This window comes from Canis lupus, chromosome 1 (assembly GCF_011100685.1).
Source record: "Canis lupus familiaris isolate Mischka breed German Shepherd chromosome 1, alternate assembly UU_Cfam_GSD_1.0, whole genome shotgun sequence".
Classification (NCBI taxonomy): Eukaryota; Metazoa; Chordata; class Mammalia; order Carnivora; family Canidae; genus Canis; species Canis lupus.
The window spans coordinates 30,861,802-30,883,813 of NC_049222.1; the positions used below are offsets into that span (position 1 = coordinate 30,861,802).

Below are 22,012 nucleotides of genomic sequence, written 5' to 3' on the forward strand. Positions count from 1 at the left end.
CCTCCACAGATCTGCAAAATCTCTAGATATGTACCAAAAAAAAAAAATCATTTCAGTTCAATTCGATAGTCTCTATCCCTGAGCCCCAGATGTCTAGACTCTTCCCAGAGGACTTTATCACCACTCTATAGTGCTGAGCCCAGGCAGCAGAGGGGTCCTTTTGCAAACAGAGAGAGGCCAAGTTCTTCCCTCCAGCGCAGACGTGGCTGGGCACCAGGAGTGTCCTTTATCATCAAGCTCAGAGTCGCACCATCCACAGCAGGGACGGTGAGGGGAACTACCGCGGGCCCAGGCACAGAGGGACCCCGTGCAGCCACTGAAGGAACTGTGGTCCAGTACCAGAAAAGAGGAGTTCACTGTTTAGTGAAAAGAAGAGTTACCAAAATGGAATAATCCAACAAACTAAGATGCTCGATTCAATCCCAACTGTATTTAACACATATACATATGGAGGGAGAAAAAATGACTGGAAGGATTCTCCTCAGGGTCCAAAGTTTGGGGTAATTTTGTCTTTTATTTTAGTAGACATTTAATGAACGAGTGCTGTGGGAGCTACTAGGTCTTCTGCTGAAGGGGGAATGCCAGAGTAATTGTGTCTGTCTGTCCTCCAGGGGAGGTGGACTGCAAGGAAATAGGAGACTGTGTCCCGGGACCCGGAGCCACGTCCCCAGACCTGTGCCTCCCCGCCCTGGATTACCTCAGGCGCTGCTCGCAGGTAGGGGACCATGCTCGTGCACCCACACTGGGCTCCAGGCCCTGTGACCGGCCTGGGACCTGATGCTTGCAAACCAGGCGTGGATGTCTCTTGCTGAAGCCCAAGAGAAACATTTTTGGCTGACTCTGAGGAGAGCAGAGGCTGAGATCTGGAGTAGGAATTTTTGTCCTCACTCCATGAAGGAAAGAATGAGAAGAACGAAAATATGCTAGAACACACAATTGAACTGAAACCTCTGAAACTTCTCCTTTATACTCAAGACACAGGAACGGTCCTAATCTCTATGTTTGCATCAGGCTGTAGGGAGAGAGGTCATGGGAAGTCTTCATGATAGGATGTGGTGGTGGTGCCACCACTGAAGAGGGACAAAAACAAAAAAGGGACATGTTCAGTAAAGATCTAGTGAGGAAATCCCATGAAACCTCATTTATCAAAGGAACAGCGACTTTTGTTGTGGTCAATCCGGTCATTGCTGTTAGCCCAAGAGGATGCTCCCTCCAGCAACCAGAAAGCCCCTTCTGCCCCCAGGCTTCCGTGACACCCTTTATAGTTGTTCTCCTATCTTCACAGGTGGTGTCCCCAGACCTTTTCCTGTCTGCGGAACTCCTCCCTCCGTGACAGCAGTGATGGTGTGAACCCCAGGGCTTTAGAAAGGATACCTAGCCCCAGCTTCTTCCCCCATCAGCCCTCAAAAGACACCACATGACAGGACTTCAGCTACCTTTCCACCCTCAGATCCTTCCCTCTCACTGTATGCTCCAGCCACACCGACTTTCCACCCCTCAGATACATGGCACCTCACTGCTCAGGGCAGTTGCTGTTCCCTCTCCAGGGAATATCCGCCCTGCATCTCCCTCTCATGAGCTACTATAAGAATCCAAATCACAAACAACCTCAAAACTTTCATACATTGGAAGCTTTTCTGGTTTTCCCTAACACCAGTATTGCTGGTATACTATGTTATTCTTCTTTAACACCCATAGTACAGCTTTTTCTAATACATAGTTGCAATTTGGTTTTTCATTATTTAGTTACTGGCCAAAATCTACAAAATGCCCTTGAAGCCAATATTCCTTAGTGGGCGACTGGCTAGCTTGCCTCGAAGACTTCAGGAACAGTCGGCCAGCAGTGAGGATGGAATTGAGTCGGTCCTGTCTGATTTTGATGATGACACTGGTGAGTAAATTGATTGGACTGAACTCTAGGTTATTTGTTATGTTTATATTCCCAGAAGCTTAAACCATGAGTTCAGTAGCTTAGAGACATAAGAATGATCATCCATTTATGTTACTATTGTTTTTAATTCTAATAGAACAAGTCTACATAAAGTTTCCATGGACTATTTAAAAACATCATTTGATGTCTTGTCTCCAAACCCATCCTTTTATAGATGGATGCCTCTATCCAAGCTCAGTACAGATCTGCAGATTCCACTAAATATAGTTTCTAACTCTGAATTCTCTATAATTTAGCAAATTGGAACGCGGTTGCATTGCTACGTAAATTGACTGGTAATTGTCTTTAATACCTTCTAGGAAACACAATCATTATATAATTACTTCCTGTAGGACTATTTGGTTAGAGACTGGGGAAATTAAGCCACTACTGAAGAGAGAATCTATTTGTGCCTGGTGGAACTGAAGCCTCATTAAAAGAATAATTTTAAAGAATGTGTTTCAAATTAGTTCCCATGTAATTTTCTGTGGATCGGAGTTCTCTAGTAACTTTGGGAAATTTTCAGATGGATTAACTCATGCTCATGCTTGTCTTCTGATTCAGTCAACCCTGCCCTGTTCTAAATCTAGAAGTGGAAATTATATCCTTAAAGAGAACTAACAGGACTAACAGGTATAGGTTGATTCAAACTCTTGCAAAAGGAGTTTTGGGGAGAGGTTTTTTAAATTTTGCTTTTTTTAATTATTAATTTTTGTTTTTCTGTTATAAATTCACTTATGAGAATAGCGAGAGGATTTACATTTTTCCACAGGGATTATAAATGGTAAAACCTCATTAGTTGAGAGTAGTTTTAAGGGAGAACTGTAGGAAGGAATAGCAAATGTAGAGAACAATTAAAATGGAAATTGGCTAGAGGTTGTCTAATAGAGGTTTCATTTAATGACTAGTTAGGAATAATTTTTACTTAGCTTCTTAAACCTCCAACCCAGACAATTATAAACAGAGGCTAATGTTGCTTATCTATAATACAGTCTTTAAACAGTTATAAATTGTCTGTGTATGTAGCAATCAGCAATTCTCTTTCCATATGTGCAAATCATTAATCCATTGTTTTTTTTCTAGGCAGCCCATCTTATAGATAAAATTCAGCTAAGACCTATCTAAAGTTTTCCACATTATCAACTCATTGATATCTTTAAAGTTATTATGATATACAAAATATAGCTAGCTCAGAGAAAAGAATTAAAAGCAAAGGCTTCAACTTAGTATTGAAAATTTATATGCTCTTACATGTTATTCCTCTGGTTTCCAAAGGCAAATAATGTCCTTTTTTTTTTACCCCCATGGAAATTTCAGACATGTTTAAACTAGACAGAATGGTATAATGAGACTCCATGTACCCATCACCCAGCTTCAACTATTAACTTATAGCCAGTCTATTATGTATACACACACACACAACCCCTCACTCTGTCTCCCCCTTCCTCTCACTTCATCTATTTTAAATTAAATCCCAGACATTATAGCATTTCATCTGTAAATGTTTCAGCTTGTGTTTTTTAAATATAACAAACATAACCACAATTCCATTATCATACCTAAGAATTAACAATAATTATTTAATATTAAATATTATTTTTTTAAGATTTTATTTATTCATGAGATACAGAGAGAGAGAGAGAGAGGCAGAGACATAGGCAGAGGGAGAAGCAGGCTCCACGCAGGATGCCCCATGTGGGACTCGATCCCGGGCCTCCAGGATCACGTCCTAGGCTAAAGGCAGGCGGTAAACTGCTGAGCCACGCAGGCTGCCCTCCTTAAATGTTAACATTTCCCATTTTCTTATGTCAGTGAATTTTCAGCATTCACATAAGACCTGTACTGTGTGTTTTGCTGATAGGTCTCTGAAGTTCTTCTCAATCCCTAGAGTTTCCTCTTCAACTCTCTTTCACTCTTTTGTACTTCATTTGTTGAAGTGAGACCCCATAGAGTTTTCCATATGGACTTTATTGGTTACACCCCTCCCCCCCGAGTGGTGCATAGCATGTGATTCTGTCTTCTGCATTTCCGATAAATTAGCTTGTTCCCACCTGCTTATACTTTGAGGCTCATGAGCCTCTGTCACCTAGTTTTATTATATTTGTGGTTCATGGGTTTGCTTTAGCTTTCTATGAATGGGAATGTCCAAAATGTAGAAGTAGTTTTTTTTTTTTATAATGGGAATATGATAAAGCTGCCATCTTTTGACAGTTATCTTTCATAGGAAACTGAGAAGTATTAAAATGTAGGGTGGGTTATTTTTTAATTTTCTATTCTAGGCCCTTTTAGATGAAGCGAAAGAAATTGAGTCCTTTCTCTGTCAGTTATCTGGCAGGTTCGTATATTTCCAAAGGCAGTGGTCAGCAGGAATGTTGGCTCAGATAGTGCTTCTGTAAATGGCAAAACTAAAATTGTTTGGATCTAATAAAAAAAAAATCTCATGCTTTTTCCCTTGCCTTGTAATGCGCAGCACTAAAAGTTAGTATCTTGTTTTAAAAATGAAACCCTGAAGGGGAGAAGGAAGAGAGGTGTATACTGAGAGGTGTGCTGCTTTGGGTGTATGATTCTGTTGATGTTGTGAATCTCATTCCCCATCTGTGAGTGGTACATGAAGTGATTTGCATGTACGTAGGATGAGAAAGTGCCAGCAGCGCCAACCACAAGGCAGGCATGCAAATTCAAAATAATGTATAAATTGCAAAAAAAAAAAAAAAAAAAGACTGGAGATGACTGATGGACCTTTGGAAAAAGTGGGGCATGAAGAAGAGTAAAGAAAATAGACTCACACACAGGAGCAGCAAAAGAAAAACTGGATGACTCAGACTTCATCAAAATTAAAGACTTTTGTGCTTTAAAGGACATTATCAAGAAAGCGAAAGGACAATCGAAAGGAGAACATATTTTGTAAATCCTATTTTTGACAAGGTTTTAATATCCAGAATATATAAAGAACTCCTAAAACTCCACAAGACAAACTACACAATTTAAAAATGGGCAAAGGGACATGAGTAGATATTTCTTAAAAGATCTACAAATGGCTGATCAGCATGCTCAGCATCATTAGTCATCAGGGAAATGTAAGTCAAAACAACAGTGTGAAACACACTTTACATACTAGGATGTCTATAGTTTTTTAAAAAAAAAAAAAGTGTTGGCAAGGACATGGAGAAATTGGAACCCTCACAGGAATATATATTTCCTTTATGGAAAACAGTTTGGTACTTCTTCAAAACGTTAAAAAGAAAAGAAAAAAAAAAAACGTTAAAAAGAACTACCAGATGACCCAGAAATTCCTCTCCTGGTTCTAGACCCTAAGGAATTGAGAGATTGAAACAGATACTTACTGTCCTATGTTCATTGCCTTATTTCCACCATAGCTAAAGGTGGAAACAACACAAGTGTCCATCAACAGATGAATGAACAAAGTGTGGATTATTATTCATCTGATATACAGTGCAACACGGATAGACCTTGAAAACATTACACTAAATGAAATAAGCCAGACACAGAAACACAAATCCTGTGTGATTCCACTTATATGAAATATCCAGAACAGGCAAATTCATAAAAAACAGAAAATAGATGATAGGTTCCCAGGGGCTAGAGTGAGGGGAGAATGGACAGTTACTGGTTGCAGGGCTTCTGTTTGAGATGATAAAAAAAATAGTTTCGGAACAAGATAGTGGGGATGGTTGCACAAAACCTTGAGAGTAATTAATACCACTGAATTGCATATGTAAAAAGGGTTAAAGTGACAAATTTTTGTTACATATTTACAACAAAATAATGTTTTAAAAGAATGTATGCTAAGATGATACAAAAGGATATTTTATTATTTTGGTATTGTCAGCTCCCAAGAAATCTGATAGTTAGTTCAATATAGTAAAATTTGCCACATCACCTTCTTCCTGTAGGGGAATGAGAAGAAATTTGGGATTTTCCCCCTTTAACTTATTTAGAGCATGTAAATCATAATCTGCCCATGCTTGTAGACACTGAGGACTACACACTGCCATATGACACACTGCTAAACTCACGATGTTTAGTTTGATCTTATGACTCTCTATTATGTTGAACTGGATTTCACAGAGATCTGCTTTTTTGTATCCAGGGCTGATAGAAGTCTGGATCATCCTGCTGGAGCAGCTAACAGCGGCTGTGTCCAACTGTCCACGTCAGCACCAACCGCCAACCTTGGATTTACTCTTTGAGCTGTTGAGAGATGTTACCAAAACACCTGGTAAGAATTTCTATGTCTGTCTTTTGTGGGGGAGGTATTATGCATATAACTTTTCTCAGGAAGGTATTTCCATGTGTCTACTTGTTTTACACCTATAACCCTAGACTTGGTGCAGAGCTTCATGCATAATAGATGCTCAGTAAATACTTGTTAAATGGTAATGATGCAGTTATGTTTAAGATATGTCCTGTTAGGGCAGCCCCAGTGGCACAGCGGTTTAGCGCCGCCTGCAGCTAGGGCGTGATCCTGGAGACCCTGGATCAAGCCCCACATCAGGCTCTCTGCATGGAGCCTGCTTCTCCCTCTGCCTGTGTCTCTGCCTCTCTCTCTCTCTGTGTCTCTATGAATAAATAAATAAAACCTTTAAAAAAAAAGATATGTCCTGTTATTATTTACATATCTTCCCATCAGTCCATTTACAAATAATGCGTACTATCCAGTTAGGTGTGTTGGATCCCTACAATAATCAGGCCAAGGCTATTGGCTTTGCTCTGTTCTATGATCACAGCCTTCTCTTGGCCCTAGGGCTGTCAGTAAGGCTCACTGAGTCTTCAGTGACATAAACAAACCACTCAAAAGTATGTACAATAATAAAACAGCAAGATCTTAAATATATAAAGGTCATAGGTGGTTAGATTTAGAAAAAGACATGTAGTGGCACCTGGCTGGCTCCATCAGTTGAGCATCTGACTCTTTTTTTTTTTTTTTTTTTTTTTTTTTTTTGAGCATCTAACTTTTGATTTCAGCTCAGGTCATGATCTCAGGCTTCATGATCAGTGTGGAGTCTGCTTAAGATTCTCTCTCTCCCTTTCCCTCAGCCCCTCCCCGACTCATGCTCGCTCGCTCTCTCAAAAAAAGAAAAAGACATGTAGTGATCACCTAATACCTTGATAGTACAGGAAAAGAATGGCCCTGAGGAATTTATTTCTTCTTTTGATTCAATCAAATTTAGCATATATACTTAACACATGCAAATTTTCCCAAGATCCAAGCAACTATAGAAATTTTAATTTTTCCAAACAGAATCAGAACCACAAATGAACCCACTAGTCAATTCCATAGTAATAAGAGGAGTTTCATATTTATTACAAACTGGTGAAGACTTGATAACTGGTACGGTATTAAGATCCATTGCAGTTTGTAGCAGAATTTTTTCCAAAAAAGCCAGCATAGCTATTCTCATATGTCAAAAAGTTATAAGCCAAAAATAAGCAGGTATTTTACAGATTTAATTATATAGCTCTCCCTCAGTAGTTAGTACTGTTTTCTGTTTTCACATTGCCACTAACTGTGTGTGAAGAGCACTCAACCTAATTAATTCTACTAGAAATCTATCATCAAAGGAAATTAATAGTGATGGAAACAAAATGAGTATAAAATGATTGCTGAAATATATTGAATACCAAAAAAATTATGAACACCCTAAATGGGTTAAGTAAATTACAATGAGAGCATATAAATATCCCACAGATATAAAAATGAGTATTTGTGAATAACATTTAAAGTATATATACTATGGAGTACAACCACAACATTGAAATTTTATGCATCTATGAATACACATGTCCATTCAAAAAGACTAGAAGTCAAACATAAAATGTAATTATCTCTGTGGGTGAGGTTTCTTTCTTCGTATTCTCATTCTTTTCTGTGTTTATTAGAAAAGGGTTTCTTACTTTTGTAATCAGAATTTTAAAAATCCATCACTTTCACAAGGATTTTCATTATAGCATTGTCTAAAGCAAAAAGTTAGAACACCTTAAGTGTCCATCAGTAAGGGAACGGATAAGTAACTGTTGTGTATACATGCAATGGAATAGTATGTGGCAGTAAAAATGAGGAATATCTAAATTCTCTGATACAGAATGATCTCTAACACATGTTAATGTGTTTCTTGATGTTTCATATAGATATTTATATGTAAACTTTAGAGGACATTTTCTTATATGTGTATCTCTGTTTACCTCTGGGGGAGTTATTTAGGTGATACTTTGGCTTTATTGGTATTATTTGAATTTTTATGAATTTATTCATATATCACTTGCATAACTATATTCATAACAGAAACAAAAAAAGAGAAGCACCTGAGTGGCTCAGTCATTTAAGCCTCTGAGTCTGGATTTTAGCTCAGGTCATGATTTCCAGCTCGTGGGATTGAAGTCCCAGTCCAGCTCTGTACCCAGGGGTAGTCTGCTTGAGATCATCTCTCCTTCTTCCTCTGCCCCTCCCCCTACTCTCATGCTCTCTCTAAAATAAATCTTAAAAAAGAAAAAAAAAATGCCAGTGAAGACCATATATTCCCCCCAGTCAGTAGTAAATTCTTTTTCCTTGCAACTTCTTAGGGGGTGGGGGGAACTCCTGTGAAAGAACTGGGGCATGCCAAGTGATGGCAGTAACTTCTGTTTCCCTACAGGAGAGCTGTTGTGATCACAGTTCTGATGCCAACTTTTCTATTTCAGGACCAGGGTTTGGTATCTATGCGGTTGTTCACCTTCTCCTCCCTGTGATGACCCTTTGGCTCCGACGTAGCCATAAAGACCATTCGTACTGGGATGCAGCTTCTGCTAATTTCAAGCACGCCATTGGCCTGTCTTGTGAGCTGGTGGTGGAGCACATTCAAAGCTTTATACACTCAGGTATCTTTGGTCCCCTAGCAGTCCATGCTGAGTATTTTTTTTTCATGGGAAGCATCACTGTCAAAAAATACCAGTGTATGATTTTTGTCCACGTATTACCTAAATAGAACTATAATGGTTAGTGCCAACCTTCTCCTAGATTATCAAACTGAAAATTAATACTTAAAATACATATAAGAATATAGTGCCATCTAGTAGATCTGTGCATGAGAAGAGAGGAGGCAAGTTCAACTATGCAATAAGTTAAATGAAGAAAAAAAGAACTAGCTCTGTAGTCTGTAGGTGAGAGGGTGTATATCCTCCTGCTTCCTCTGGGAGGCTAAATGGAGGAGATAAGATTTGAGAAAAGGCTTAAATTATAGGCAAGAAGTTGCTTAAGAGGTTAGGGGTGAAGTATCTTAATATCTGTGGTACTTTGAAGATGACCTGAAAGTATGTAGCAGATAGTATATTGAAGTCAGAAAAAAAAAATCACTGTTAACCTAGAAGTTATAATTCAATATGCCTTTGGCTTCTCTTTATAAAGGAAGAGGTAAGGTAAGAGACGCCCTTGTTGAAGAGGTTAGAAAAATTCATGAGATGTTCACCCAAGGGAGAATTAAAAAGCAAAGTAAGAAATGGGTGGCTCTACTAAAGTTAATAAGCTTGCCTCCACAAAAAAGAAAGTTAATTGAGAAAGACAACAAGTGGGTGTTTCCACATGTAAGCGATAATTAGCCCTACAGGTATGTTCTTAGCTGGATCACTGCTTTGCCCAGCACAGAACCACTGAGGATTCTACTAAAAATTAAATCTGTGTCATCACATGGACTTTGAGGGAAAGAATATACATGTATTCCTTGAATTGGGAAAATAGAATGTGATTTGGGGAAGTCTCATTTTCTTTAGTCTGGGGATAGTGTGCCAGGCTGAGTTCAAGAACTGTTAAGATGAGAGAGGGTTTGTTTGCCACGAGCATTTAATTAGTCTGTCAAGAGTAAGGAAACTGTAGGTTTCATTTTTCTTTTTTTTTTTTTTAAGAATTTAAATTTTTTATACAGAAAAGAACACGCACAGCCTGAATAGTAGCTAGTATAAGTGGATGAATTATATGCTTAACTTCGAAAAATGTATATCAACACATAAAAGTAAGCCTCATATTTCATCATGAAATGATTAATACAAGCTAAAGTCAAGTTCAGAAAAAATCCAAGAAATTACTTTTTCCCTAGATTTTTATACATCTTTTTATTGCTCAGACTTTCCCCTTTTACTAAAAATGTCATTTTAACCCTCTCCTTTACAAGAGTTGAGTGAAATTCTGGTTTTACTTTTCCATGTAGACATCAGGTATGAGAGCATGATCAACACGATGCTGAAGGACCTGTTTGAGTTACTGGTAGCGTGTGTGGCCAAGCCCACAGAAACCATCTCCAGAGTGGGCTGCTCCTGTATTAGGTGAGGAAAAGATTCTTTGCCTCTCCACAAAGTTAAGAATTTTTTTTTTTTTTTTTAAAGTTAAGAATTTTTATTATGAAATCCAAGGGAGTTAAATTCTCTTATTGTAGCAATCCACTTTTTGGACTGCTTTCTACAAGTAAAAATGTCTATATGTATATGCTAATAATGCTTCATTTCAATGTGTAAGGCATTATACAAAGAGAGATACTCTGTGCATAGGAAGTCAAGGTCCCTACCCTCAAAGAGGCTTATAGCCTTTTCTAAAGGACATAACAGAGAGAGACACATGAAAAATGACAATAGTTAGGAGTTACTGTACATGCCAAGGAGGACAGGGGAGTAGGATGTCAGCAAGGACTTTTTATATTAATGACATTTGGTCAGATCACCCAAAGTGGGCAAGATCTTGATAGATGGGGACTTGCAAGCAGAACATCACAAACATAAGCATGGAGATCTGAGTCATAAATGACAACAGAGTCTTTATTATTTTGGTTGTTATTTGTAGAGGAGTAGTAGAAAATGAGGCTAGAATAGAAAAATTAGTACAGAATATATATACAGTCTTGCATGCAAAGCCTAAGTTGAGACATTGCCCTCTCTGTAATGGGGACCCATTGCTATTTGATATTTTTATAGGAAAATACCTTAGGAAATAGTGTTGTGACAATAGATAGGATACCAGTTGGATTGAAGACAAGTGTAATAAGAGGCAGCAAGACTTGAATGGAAGCTGTGGAACAAATATGTGCATTCGTCTGTAAGGGCGACAAAAGGTACAGATTCAAGACTTCTTTCCTGGTTTCTTTGAGCAGGTACGTCCTTGTCACAGCAGGACCTGTGTTCACTGAAGAAATGTGGAGGCTTGCCTGCTGTGCCCTGCAGGATGCGTTCTCAGCCACACTCAAGCCAGTGAAGGTAAATTGTTGGCAGGTGGAGCCAGAGAAGGTTCGAGTCATCTCGTGCCTTTCAAGTTGGGCATCTGGATGCTGCCCTCCTTCTCTTATCAGGCAGGCTCACTTGAAATCCTACAGAGGGTGAAAAAGAAGTTGTCCAATCTGTGCTTTTGTCCCAAACACCAGGACCGTAACAGCTCTAGAACACAGGGCCTGGATGCACCCAGGAAACCTCTGCTGTGTTTCTCCCTAGGATCTACTGGGCTGCTTCCACAGCGGCACTGAGAGCTTCAGTGGGGAAGGCTGCCAGGTGAGGGTGGCGGCCCCCTCCTCCTCCCCCAGTGCTGAGGCCGAGTACTGGCGCATTCGAGCCATGGCTCAGCAGGTAAGGACTGGGGCTTGTGATTCCCAGGACTTTTACAAGCTTCTTCCTGAAGGTCTTGCATAATCAGATTGTCTTTCATTCCCTTAGGGACATACACTTCCTGGCTCTGACATCTTGTCAGTACTGTTCTTGATGAGGACCACTAACCCAGTCAACATCATTATAATCCTTTCCTCCATCTCTTTCTTGTTGTGTCCTCCAGTGCCCAGATCAGATAAAGTCCTCTTTCTGCCTGGCCCCTACACTTCATACACCACTTGACTTTCTCGGACTCTGTATATTATCCATATTTGCTGAAATATTGATGGTACTTGCAGTCTACAAGTGCCTAAGGATGGCAAACCTATTTGGATTTTTCCTTATGTTTCCCATGCAGAGTTTGACATTTACAAGCTGCTTAATTTCAGTCAAATGTAAATCATAACTAAAATTAAAATATACTTACCTATTCAGGGATCACCATGTACCAGTGACTTTTTCTGCTGACAGAGGTCAGAAGTCAGAAAAGTTGATTGAATCTCCTGAGGAGCAAAGAACATGTCTGTATACTTACCTTGGTATTAGTAGAGCCATGCATATAGAAGATACTTAGTAAATATCTGTTGAGTAGGTGAGTTACTAAATCACCAAAGGCCTTCCAGCCTTAGCACTAGCTACAGATATGCCCCCAAACACTCAAGTAGCATGTCAGTCTACCGCTAAGAAACCCTGCATGTGGCTTCCAGCAGAGTAATTAAACATTGTCCCTAAATTTACAATCTATCATGTAATGGCAGCAGACCTATTTGAATTATGTCTTCATATACAAAAGACATCTTTTGCATGTTTGTGGTATGTTTAAAATATTAAGCAATTTTTATAAATGTGTATGCAGTACTGGATGGAATTATTGGAAAAGTATTCTAATTCTTTACAAAAATAAAGTGAATTAAGGGTTCTATTCAGAATTGCCTTTTCTCTATAAGAGCTGTTTAAATTGTTAATAAAATCTCCCTTAGTATATCCAGGATACTCTGATTATCAATTGATAAGTTTCCTGGCTAGGTCTGGTTTCTAAATGTCCTAATTAATTTCTTATTCCTGTGTTGGATAGAATACCACAGAGATGTCAAAATCGGAGATATTTTTTATAAACACGGCCCCTCTTTATTTACTCTTAATTAATATTAAATATCAGCACTTACTAGTTGGGTGTAATGAGTTGTCACGTGATTAAAGTAGTCGTGTTATTTGTGTTAGTATCAGCCACTAACTTCTGAATATTTACTCTTCTGTTCTAATGCTATGCATATGTAATATACACATATTAATTCTCTCAACATATCATGTAGGAAACCATTGTCAACTTCATTTTATAGATGAAAAAATGAGTAGAAAGAGTAAGAAATTTATCCAGGGCCATCCAGCTAATCCCTAGTGGAGTCAGGTGGAGGATGACGGAGCTCTGAACTGTACCTTTGCAGGTGTTTATGTTGGACACGCAGTGCTCACCCAAGACTCCAAACAACTTCGATCATGCTCAGTCTTGTCAGCTCATTATTGAGCTGCCTCCTGATGAGAAGCCAAATGGACACACCAAGAAAAGGTAAGCAGCTAATAAGCTTAAACATGTGGGGAGCTTACAACTAAGGAAGGTTCTATTTATTTTCATTTCTGGCTCATTGAAATCCAAGATTTGGCTAAGAATGACATTTATAGAGTCATTTAGCAAAGGTTTTTACAGAAAACTGTTTCTGTAAAGCTTCAACATTTCACATGTACTAGTTTCATAGGACTGCCATAGTGAATACCATCAGCTGGGTGGCTCAAACAACAGAAATGTATTTGCTTACAGTTCTGAAGCCTAGAAGTCCAAGATCCAGGTGTCGGCAGGGTTGGTTTCTTCCGAGGCCTATCTCCTTGGCTTCTGGATGGATGCTTTCTCCCTGTGTCTTCATGTGGTCTTTCTTCTGTATGTGTCTGTGTCCTAATCCCTTCTTATACGGACACCAGTCATATTGGACGAGAATCTACCTTAATTATTTTTCAAGATCTTAACTCCCAATACAGTCACACTGTGGTACTGTGGGTTTGGACTTCAACATATGAATTTGGGTGGGGGGACATAACTCAGCGTGTCTATAGTATTATCCATGGTCTCTCTTTTTTTAAATTGCAATATGAGGCATGATTCATACTGTTTCAGGGAGAAATACTTCAACTTTTCATGAGCTGTTGGGAGATAAAAACATCTGTGCCCAGCCATAAGAATCTGGCCCTTTTTAGATTGATTGATTGATTGATTGATTGATTGACTTATAATTAGAGACACAGAGCAGAGGGAAGGGAAGAAGGAAAGGGAGAGAATCTCAAGCAGACTCCCCACTGAGTGCAGAGCCTGATGCAGGCTGATCCCAAGACCCTGAGATTGTGACCTGAGCCAAAATCAAGAGTCAGATGCTAAACCAACTGAGCCACTCAGGTACCCCCAAATCTTGCCCTTTCTAAATACTGTCATTTTGCCTACAAACTATTGTTGATAATACAATGTTGAAGATAATACCCATGAGTGGAATTTCCCATTTTTAAACTTCCAGCCTACTAATAATAATGATGGTAAGTATTTGAGCATGATATGTAAGATACAGCAGCTAGATACTTTCACTCCCATTTTATCCATGGGAAAACATTCAGAGAGGCCAGGCCACCTATCCAGGGACACATAAGGACAAAGGCGTGGAGCCATCTGGCATTCTTGGATTTGATTCTTATTACAGAGCAGTTCTTATCTTAGCACGAGATGTAGCACAAGATGCGGTAGACCCAAGGAAGGTTCGTATCTATGCTCATCCCCAAAGGTTCATGTTGAAGTTACCCATGGGGAAAAAAAATATCTAAATCAAATTCAGATTATAGTATTAATAAAGAGAAATCTGGGTGTGGTTTTAAATCACCTCTAGATAGCCCCTGAGCTTTATAGCATCCACCTAATGTGAGAGCTTTAAGATATGGTACTTGAAATTCAGAATCTGTTTCTCTCTGAAACTGGCATTAGCAGGTCTTCAGTCAGCCACTGGTTAGGCAATTAATTCTCCAGGAAGAGACCTTTCCTTTGCACTTGGTCTCAGAAGCACTTCACAGTCCCCTTTGTAATGGGTGTGCAGACCAAAAGGATGAAACACTTGGGTACAACAAATTGAAAAATTATCTGTTCATTTTTGTTTGTTCCAGGTCTTTTTTAAAAATCTTCTGTCAATATAAATGATTAAGAGTTGTGCATCTATAACAGTTATTTCACTTTTTCAGCACCTCTCTGAAATTTTGATCTCTGTATTACTGCTCCAGCTGCGTCCCCTTATTGTCTTATTATGTATCATGGAGCTTGATCCTAAAGCAGAAGGCATTTTTTTTTAAACTTTTCACATGCACACTTAGTCCCCTTGATACTTTAGGATATAAAATTGCTATCTTGGTTGATAAAGATACTACATAACTCAAACATGGCCTTGCATCAACTGTCTTTTTATTTTTTTAATAATAAATTTATTTTTTATTGGTGTTCAATTTGCCAACATACAGAATAACACCCAGTGCTCATTCCGTCAAGTGCCCCCCTCAGTGCCCGTCACCCACTCACCCCTATCCCCCCCCTTCCACCACCCCTAGTTCGTTTCCCAGAGTTAGGAGTCTTTATGTTCTGTCTCCCTTTCTGATATTTCCTACCCATTTCTTCTCCCTTCCCTTCTATTCCCTTTCACTATTATTTATATTCCCCAAACAAATGAGACCATATAATGTTTGTCCTTCTCCGATTGACTCATTTCACTCAGCATAATACCCTCCAGTTCCATCCACGTTGAAGCAAATGTGGGTATTTGTCATTTCTCATGGCTGAGTATTTCTAATGGCTGAGTATCAACTGTCTTTTTAAACATTCACTGGTAAAGGGCTTTCCAGCTCTCGGGGAAGGTGACAGATCATGTCCTGTAGGCTCTGGTGTTTATATCTTCTAAAGGTTGATCAAACTTACCCCTCTCTGGTTGGGTTCCTGCTTCAGGAGTCCAGACTGCCAAGGGCATGGGGTTGAGGTGTCAGAGCCATTTCTCAGGGAGAACGTTGCTTCCGGGTGGCATTTGTACTTAGAGCCAATCTGTTTTTGTTACTCAGTTTGTCTTGAACACTTACTGAGAGCTGTTCTCACCAGACATTTTCCCAGCCTTGAATAAGATAATAAGATACCACCCTGGCCCTTGAAGACTTTACGGTGTAATGGGGCAGACAGACAAGGGAAAAGACTTGAGTGGCGACAGGATTTCCCTTAAGGTAGTATCCTATAGCTATAGACATGAAGCACTTGATCAACCTGGGGGCTTTTAAAAAGAATCAGGGTTCCTGATACCTTAAATAACTTATCAAAAGAAGGGCAGAATGAGGAGTTATTGTTTGAGGGGTATTGAATTTGGGATGAAAAGTTCTAGAAATAGACAGTGGTGACAGTTGCCCAAAATGGTGCAGGTACTTAATGCCATTGAATTGTGCTTTTAAAAATGGCTAATATAGGGACACCCGGGTGGCTCAGCGGTTGAGTGTCTGCCTTTGGTTCAGGGCATGATCCCGGCTCCAGGGATCAGGTTCCATGTCGGGCTCCCTGCAGGGATCCTGCTTCTCCTTCTGCCTGTGTCTCCACTTCTCTCTGTGTCTCTCTCATGAATAAATAAATAAAATCTTTTAAAAAAATTAAATTTAAAAAAAATAAAATGGCTAAAATAAAATAAACTTTTATGTTATGTATATTTTACCACCAAAGCAAGTTACTTAAATGAGTTGTTAGAAAAGGATATGGTTTGTCAATGGCAGATCTGTGCTGATTACACCATGCTGCCTCAGTGTACCATGGCACAGAGGGCAAGGTCAGCCTTTAAATGTACAGAAGCATTTGTGTTCCTTTTTGTTAAAAGAGTAATTTTGAAATGCAGGGTCATAGCTAACCATATTAACATAGTGGTTGGAGCTTTAAATAAACACTGTTAATTAATTAGAGTTGTCATAAATTCATAATTACCCCATATGGGATTTAGTTTGCAACATAATGGTATAAGCTATTTTCATGCAGTTCTAAGAGCCGCAAAACAATGTGAAACCATAAACCACAAACCACATGGGTGAATTATAGTATTTAACCAAGGTAGTACCTGGAATTGAAATCGTATAAGAATACAGCCAAACAGAAGAGACCAAATCACCAAGGGGCACTGGTAAGGCTTCCTTATGTGGGCTGTGCCCGCTTCTCAACCAGGGGACCTGGCCAGGTGTCTAGGGAGGATTCGTCCCCTCCCCCTGTGCCACGTAGCTGACCCGAGGGGCCTCTCAGCAAATCCAAGTAAGCATTCCAGGGCCACAAAGGAGCCCTGTGGCCATGTTGGCAGGAAAGGACACAGAAGAGAATTATAAGTGTTGAATGAATGCTGCTTTGTCTCTCAGGTTTGATTTAGAAAGCTTGAGTTCAGTCATCTCTATCTTAAATTTGCAAATGTGTGACCCTCGCCCATTTCACATGCTGGAAGCACTGGAGTTTTTATATATATGCACCTAAAGCATTAACGGTTAATCCAAACAGTAAACTGGTTTGGTCCCTAGAAAGCTAGACTTCAATGAGATTGCTAACAGCTCTGGGTTTGAGGGAAAAAAAAAAAAAAAAAAAAAAAAAAAAAACCAAAGGTAGGGAAGAAAACCAATTAAAATTCATAGAATTGGCCAGAAGTTGTTACTTTCCGATTTTATTTCCTTCACAGTTACAGGTAATAAAATGTCCAATGTTGTATCCCATCACTGAGCCTATACTGAAAAGTTTTTACAAAACAGTAATATCATATAGCGCCTAGATTTTAGAAAGTGTCTGCAATCCTGTTAACCATGATTAAAATGGTGTAATGGCCCAAGAAGTTTGCCCTTTTGAAAGGAAGGCATCAGGGACGCCTGGGTGGCCCAGTGGTTGAACATCTGCCTTTGGTTCAGGTGGTGATCTCGGGGTGCCAGGATCGAGTCCCGCATCGGGCCCCCTGCAGGGACCTGCTTCTCCCTCTGCTCGTGTCTCTGCCTCTGTGTGTGTGTGTGTGTCCCTCATGAATAAATAAATAAAAGCTGTAAAAGAGATAATGAGATAAAATATACAGATAAATGAAGGCGTTGAAATAGAGCCGGCTAGTGTATCATTTGGCCCAAGTCCTTGGAAAATGGGTGACATTCGAATGGCTTTAGTGGCCGAGGCGGGTGACTTTAATCGATCCGTTTCTTTGCATTTGAAGCGTGTCTTTCCGGGAGATTGTGGTGAGCTTGCTGTCTCATCAAGTGCTCCTGCAGAACCTGTACGATGTCCTGCTGGAGGAGTTCGTCAAGGGCCCGTCCCCGGGGGAGGACAAGACGGGCGCGGCCCCCGAGGCCAAGCTGGCCGGCTTCCTCCGATACATCTCCATGCAGAACCTGGCCGTCATCTTCGACCTGCTGCTGGACTCGTACCGGACGGCGCGGGAGTTCGACACGAGCCCCGGGCTGAAGTGCCTGCTGAAGAAGGTGTCCGGCATCGGGGGCGCCGCCAACCTCTACCGCCAGTCCGCCATGAGCTTTAACATTTATTTCCACGCGCTGGTCTGCGCCGTCCTCACCAACCAGGAGGCCATCACCGCCGAGCAGGTGAAGAAGGTCCTCTTTGAGGACGACGAGAGGAGCACGGACTCGTCGCAGCAGTGCTCGTCGGAGGACGAGGACATCTTCGAGGAGACGGCGCAGGTGAGCCCGCCGAGGGGCAGGGAGAAGCGGCGGTGGCGGGCCCGGCTGCCCTCGCTGAGCGTGCAGCCCGTCAGCAACGCCGACTGGGTGTGGCTGGTCAAGCGGCTGCACAAGCTGTGCATGGAGCTGTGCACCAACTACATCCAGATGCACCTGGACCTGGAGAGCAGCGTGGACGAGGCGCCCGTCTTCAAGAGCGACCCGTTCTTCATCCTGCCCTCCTTCCAGTCCGAGTCCTCCACGCCGTCGACCGGCGGCTTCTCGGGGAAGGACACCCCTTCGGAGGACGACCGGAGCCAGGCCCAGGCCCAGGCCCAGGCCCACGCCCGGGACCACGCGGCCGAGCCCGGGAGCCTGAGGGCGGGCGGCGGCGGCGGCGACGCGCTGCTGCTGCCGCCGCGGCCGCCGAGCCCCAGGGTGGAGAAGAAGGACGCCGGCCGCAGGCGGGAGTGGTGGGAGAGCGCGGGGAACAGGATCTACACCATGGCGGCCGACAGGACCATCTCCAAGCTCATGACCGAATACAAAAAGAGGAAGCAGCAGCACAACCTGCCCGCGTTCCCCAAAGAGGGCAAAGTGGAGAAGAAGGGAGAGCCGCTGGGCGCCAGGGGCCAGGACTCCCCGCTGCTGCAGCGTCCCCAGCACTTGGTAGACCAGGGGCAGATGCGCCATTCGTTCAGCGCGGGCCCCGAGCTGCTGCGACAGGAGAAGAGGCCCCGCTCGGGCTCCACCGGGAGCTCGCTGAGCGTCTCGGTGCGGGACGCCGAAGCCCAGATCCAGGTGGGTTCCCGCCGCCCCGACGAGCCAGCCAAGCCGGCGCACGTTGGCCTGCGGTGGTACCAACCGGCTGCTTTCATCTCAAGTCTCCCTAACCCATTAGGAGCACAGCATGCTCGTTGCTTGGAAGGCCTTGAGTGGGCCGGCCCCTTCACTATTTAAAATTTGTGACTCAGCTTGAGAAGAAAACGGTGTTGGTACCATTTAAGGATAGATGAGAGATGGGGAAAGAGAAAAAGAGGGATCTAAAGTCACAGGGAGCCCTTTAAAAATAATGCGAGTGTTTGAATTGTGGGCTCCTGCCGCAGGCATAAATAAGTTAGAAGATCTCAGATCTTAGGATTCTGTGGACCTACACAAAAAATGTATTCTTAGAATAAACAGAAGTTGGGACTTAGCGTGAATCTTGCAAGATGCCTTATTTTCCTCTAAAGTATCTTGAAAATAGAACCAAACTTCAAAACCAGACGAGATTTGCAAAAGTCCAGTCAACCAGAGATGTGTGGTTATACTATAATAGATGACCTTTTGGACAAATAACATGGCTTAATTTTTTTCATGTCTTGGAGATTTGCTTGTGATTTTAAAAGTCACCCTGAATGAAGGTAGTCCTATTCCAGTTTGCTAAGCATTATGGAGACTGATCATTTAAAATGTCTCATAGAGATTTCATTATGAGAAGGCAAGAGAATTTTTAAAAATCTGAGGAATAGGTAGGTAAGATCTTTGTACAGGCATACCTCGGAGATATTGCGGGTTTGACTCCAGACCACTGCAATAAAGCAGATATCAAAGTGAGTCAAATGAATTTTTTGGTTTCCCAGTGCATGTTAAAATTATGTTTACACTATGCTATAGTCTATAAAATGTGCAATAGCATACTTAGAAATACACATACACACCCACACAACCTTAATTTAAAAAAATACTTTATTGCTAAAAAGTACTGACCATCCTCTGAGTTTTCCACAAGTCAGTCTTTCTGCCAGTGGGGAGGGTCTTTCTTCGACATTGATGGCTGCTGACCAGTCGGGGTGATGGTTGCGGAAGGTTGTGGTGGCTATGGCAATTTCCTAAAATAAGGCAACAATAAAGTTTGCTGCATTGACTCTTTCATGAATGATTTCTCTATAGCATGCAATGCTGTCTGGTAGCATTTACCCCCAGTAGAAACTTCTTTCAAAATGGGAGTCCATCCTCTCAAACCCTGCAACTGCTTTATCAACCGAAGTTTATGTAATATTCTAAATCCCTCACTATCATTCCAACAATCTCCACAGCATCTTCACTGGAAGTAGATTCCAGCTCAAGCAACCACTTTCTTTGCTCCTGCATAAGAAGCACCTCCTGATCTGTTCAGGTTTGATCAGGAGATCAAAGCAATCCAGTCGCATTTCCAGACTCCACCTCTAATTCTAGTTCTCCTGCTATTCTCACCACATCTGCAGGTACTCCCTCTGGGGAAGTCCTGAAACCCTCACAGTCATCCATGAGGGCTGGAATCCGCTTCTTCCAAACTCCAGTTCGTATTGATGTTTTGACCTCTTCCTATGAATCATAATGTTCTTCATGGCATAGAATAGTGAATACTTTCCAAATTCTCAATATGCTTTGTCCAGATCCCTCAGAGGAATCGCTATCTATAGCAGCTACAGTCTTATGGAATGTATTTCTTATATATTAACTTGAAAGTAGAAATGACTCTTTGATCCAAGGGCTGTAGAATAGATGTTGTGTTAGCAGGCATGAAGATGGTATTAATCTTATTGTACATCTCCATCAGAGCTCTTGGGTGACCAGGCACATTATCAATAAGCAGGATTATTTTAAAAGGAATCCTTTTTTCTGAGTAGTAGTTCTCAACAATGGGCTTAAAATATTCAAGAAACCGTGTTGTAAATAGATGTGCTGTCATTCCAGGCCTTGTTGTTCCATTTATGAAACACAGGCGGAACAGATTCAGCATAATTCTTAAGGGCTCTGGGATTTTCACAATAGTGAATGAACCCTGGCTTCAACCGCAAGTCACCAGCTACGTAAGCTCCTAACCAGAGAGGCAGCCTGACCTTTGAGGCCAGGCAGTGACTTCTCTCTAGCCATGAAGTCCTAGATGACATCTTTCAACAGAAGCCTCTTTTCATCTACATTGGAAATCTGTTGTTGGGTGTAGCCACCCTCATGAATGACCATAGGTAGACCTTCTAAGAATGTAGCTTCTACATCAGCACTTGCTGCTTCACCTTGCACTTTTCTGTTATGGAAATGGCTTCTTTCCTTAAACCTTATGAACCAACCTCTGCTAGCTTCAGACTTTTCTTCTGCAGCTCCCTCACCTCTCAGCCTTCACGAAATTGAAGAGAGTTAGGGCCTTCCTCGGAATTAGGTTTTGACTTACATGAATGGTGTAGCTGCTTTGATTTTTTTATCAAGACTATTCAAACTTTCTCCAGAACAGCGCTAAGGTTGTTTCTCTTTCTTATTTGTGTGTTCCCTGGAGTAGCACTTTTAATTTCCTTCAGGAGCTTTCCCTCTGCATTTTCAGTGTGGCTAACTTAGCCCAGAAGTAGACTCTTGTGCCAGTCTCAGCTTTCAACATGCCTTCCTCACTAAGCATAATCATTTCTAGCTTTGGATTTAAAAGGAAAGACCTGTGACTATTCCTTTCACTTGAACACTTAGAGGCCATGGTGGGGTTAGTAATTGATCTAACTTCACCATTATTGTGTCTCAGGGAATAGAAGGGCATGAGGAGCAGGAGAGAAATGGGGGAACTGGTCAGTGAAACAATCAGAACGGACACATTTATTGATTAAGTTAATGGGCACAATTTATGGCACCCCGAAACAATTACAATAGTAACATTAAAGATCACTGATCACAGATGACCATAACAAATAATAGTAATAATAATGCAAAAGTTTCAAATATTGTGAGAATTACCAA

At 41.2% G+C, this 22,012-nt stretch overlaps 1 protein-coding gene and 1 long non-coding RNA gene across 6 annotated transcripts in view; one reads left to right on the top strand and one right to left on the bottom strand.

The window, feature by feature from the left end:
- Nucleotides 1–22,012, top strand: part of ARFGEF3 (ARFGEF family member 3) — a 176,211-nt gene that overhangs the window by 146,183 nt on the left and 8,016 nt on the right. For 4 of the 5 annotated variants that reach the window (XM_038526137.1, XM_038526138.1, XM_038526139.1 and 1 more), the window contains 9 exons: nt 612–715; nt 1,747–1,891; nt 6,042–6,170; nt 8,630–8,806; nt 10,129–10,243; nt 11,062–11,164; nt 11,396–11,527; nt 12,991–13,112; nt 17,812–19,072. In XM_038526137.1, coding sequence (XP_038382065.1) covers nt 612–715; nt 1,747–1,891; nt 6,042–6,170; nt 8,630–8,806; nt 10,129–10,243; nt 11,062–11,164; nt 11,396–11,527; nt 12,991–13,112; nt 17,812–19,072 — 2,288 coding nt within the window. The remainder of the gene's footprint in view (nt 1–611; nt 716–1,746; nt 1,892–6,041; nt 6,171–8,629; nt 8,807–10,128; nt 10,244–11,061; nt 11,165–11,395; nt 11,528–12,990; nt 13,113–17,811; nt 19,073–22,012) is intronic. The other variant, XM_038526141.1, reaches the window with a different exon arrangement.
- LOC111095455 lies at nt 10,283–13,277 on the bottom strand. Its single transcript, XR_005353572.1, has 3 exons — nt 12,983–13,277; nt 11,973–12,048; nt 10,283–11,274 (listed from the first exon to the last, which is right to left on the bottom strand). It is a non-coding gene; the product is annotated as an uncharacterized LOC111095455 (long non-coding RNA).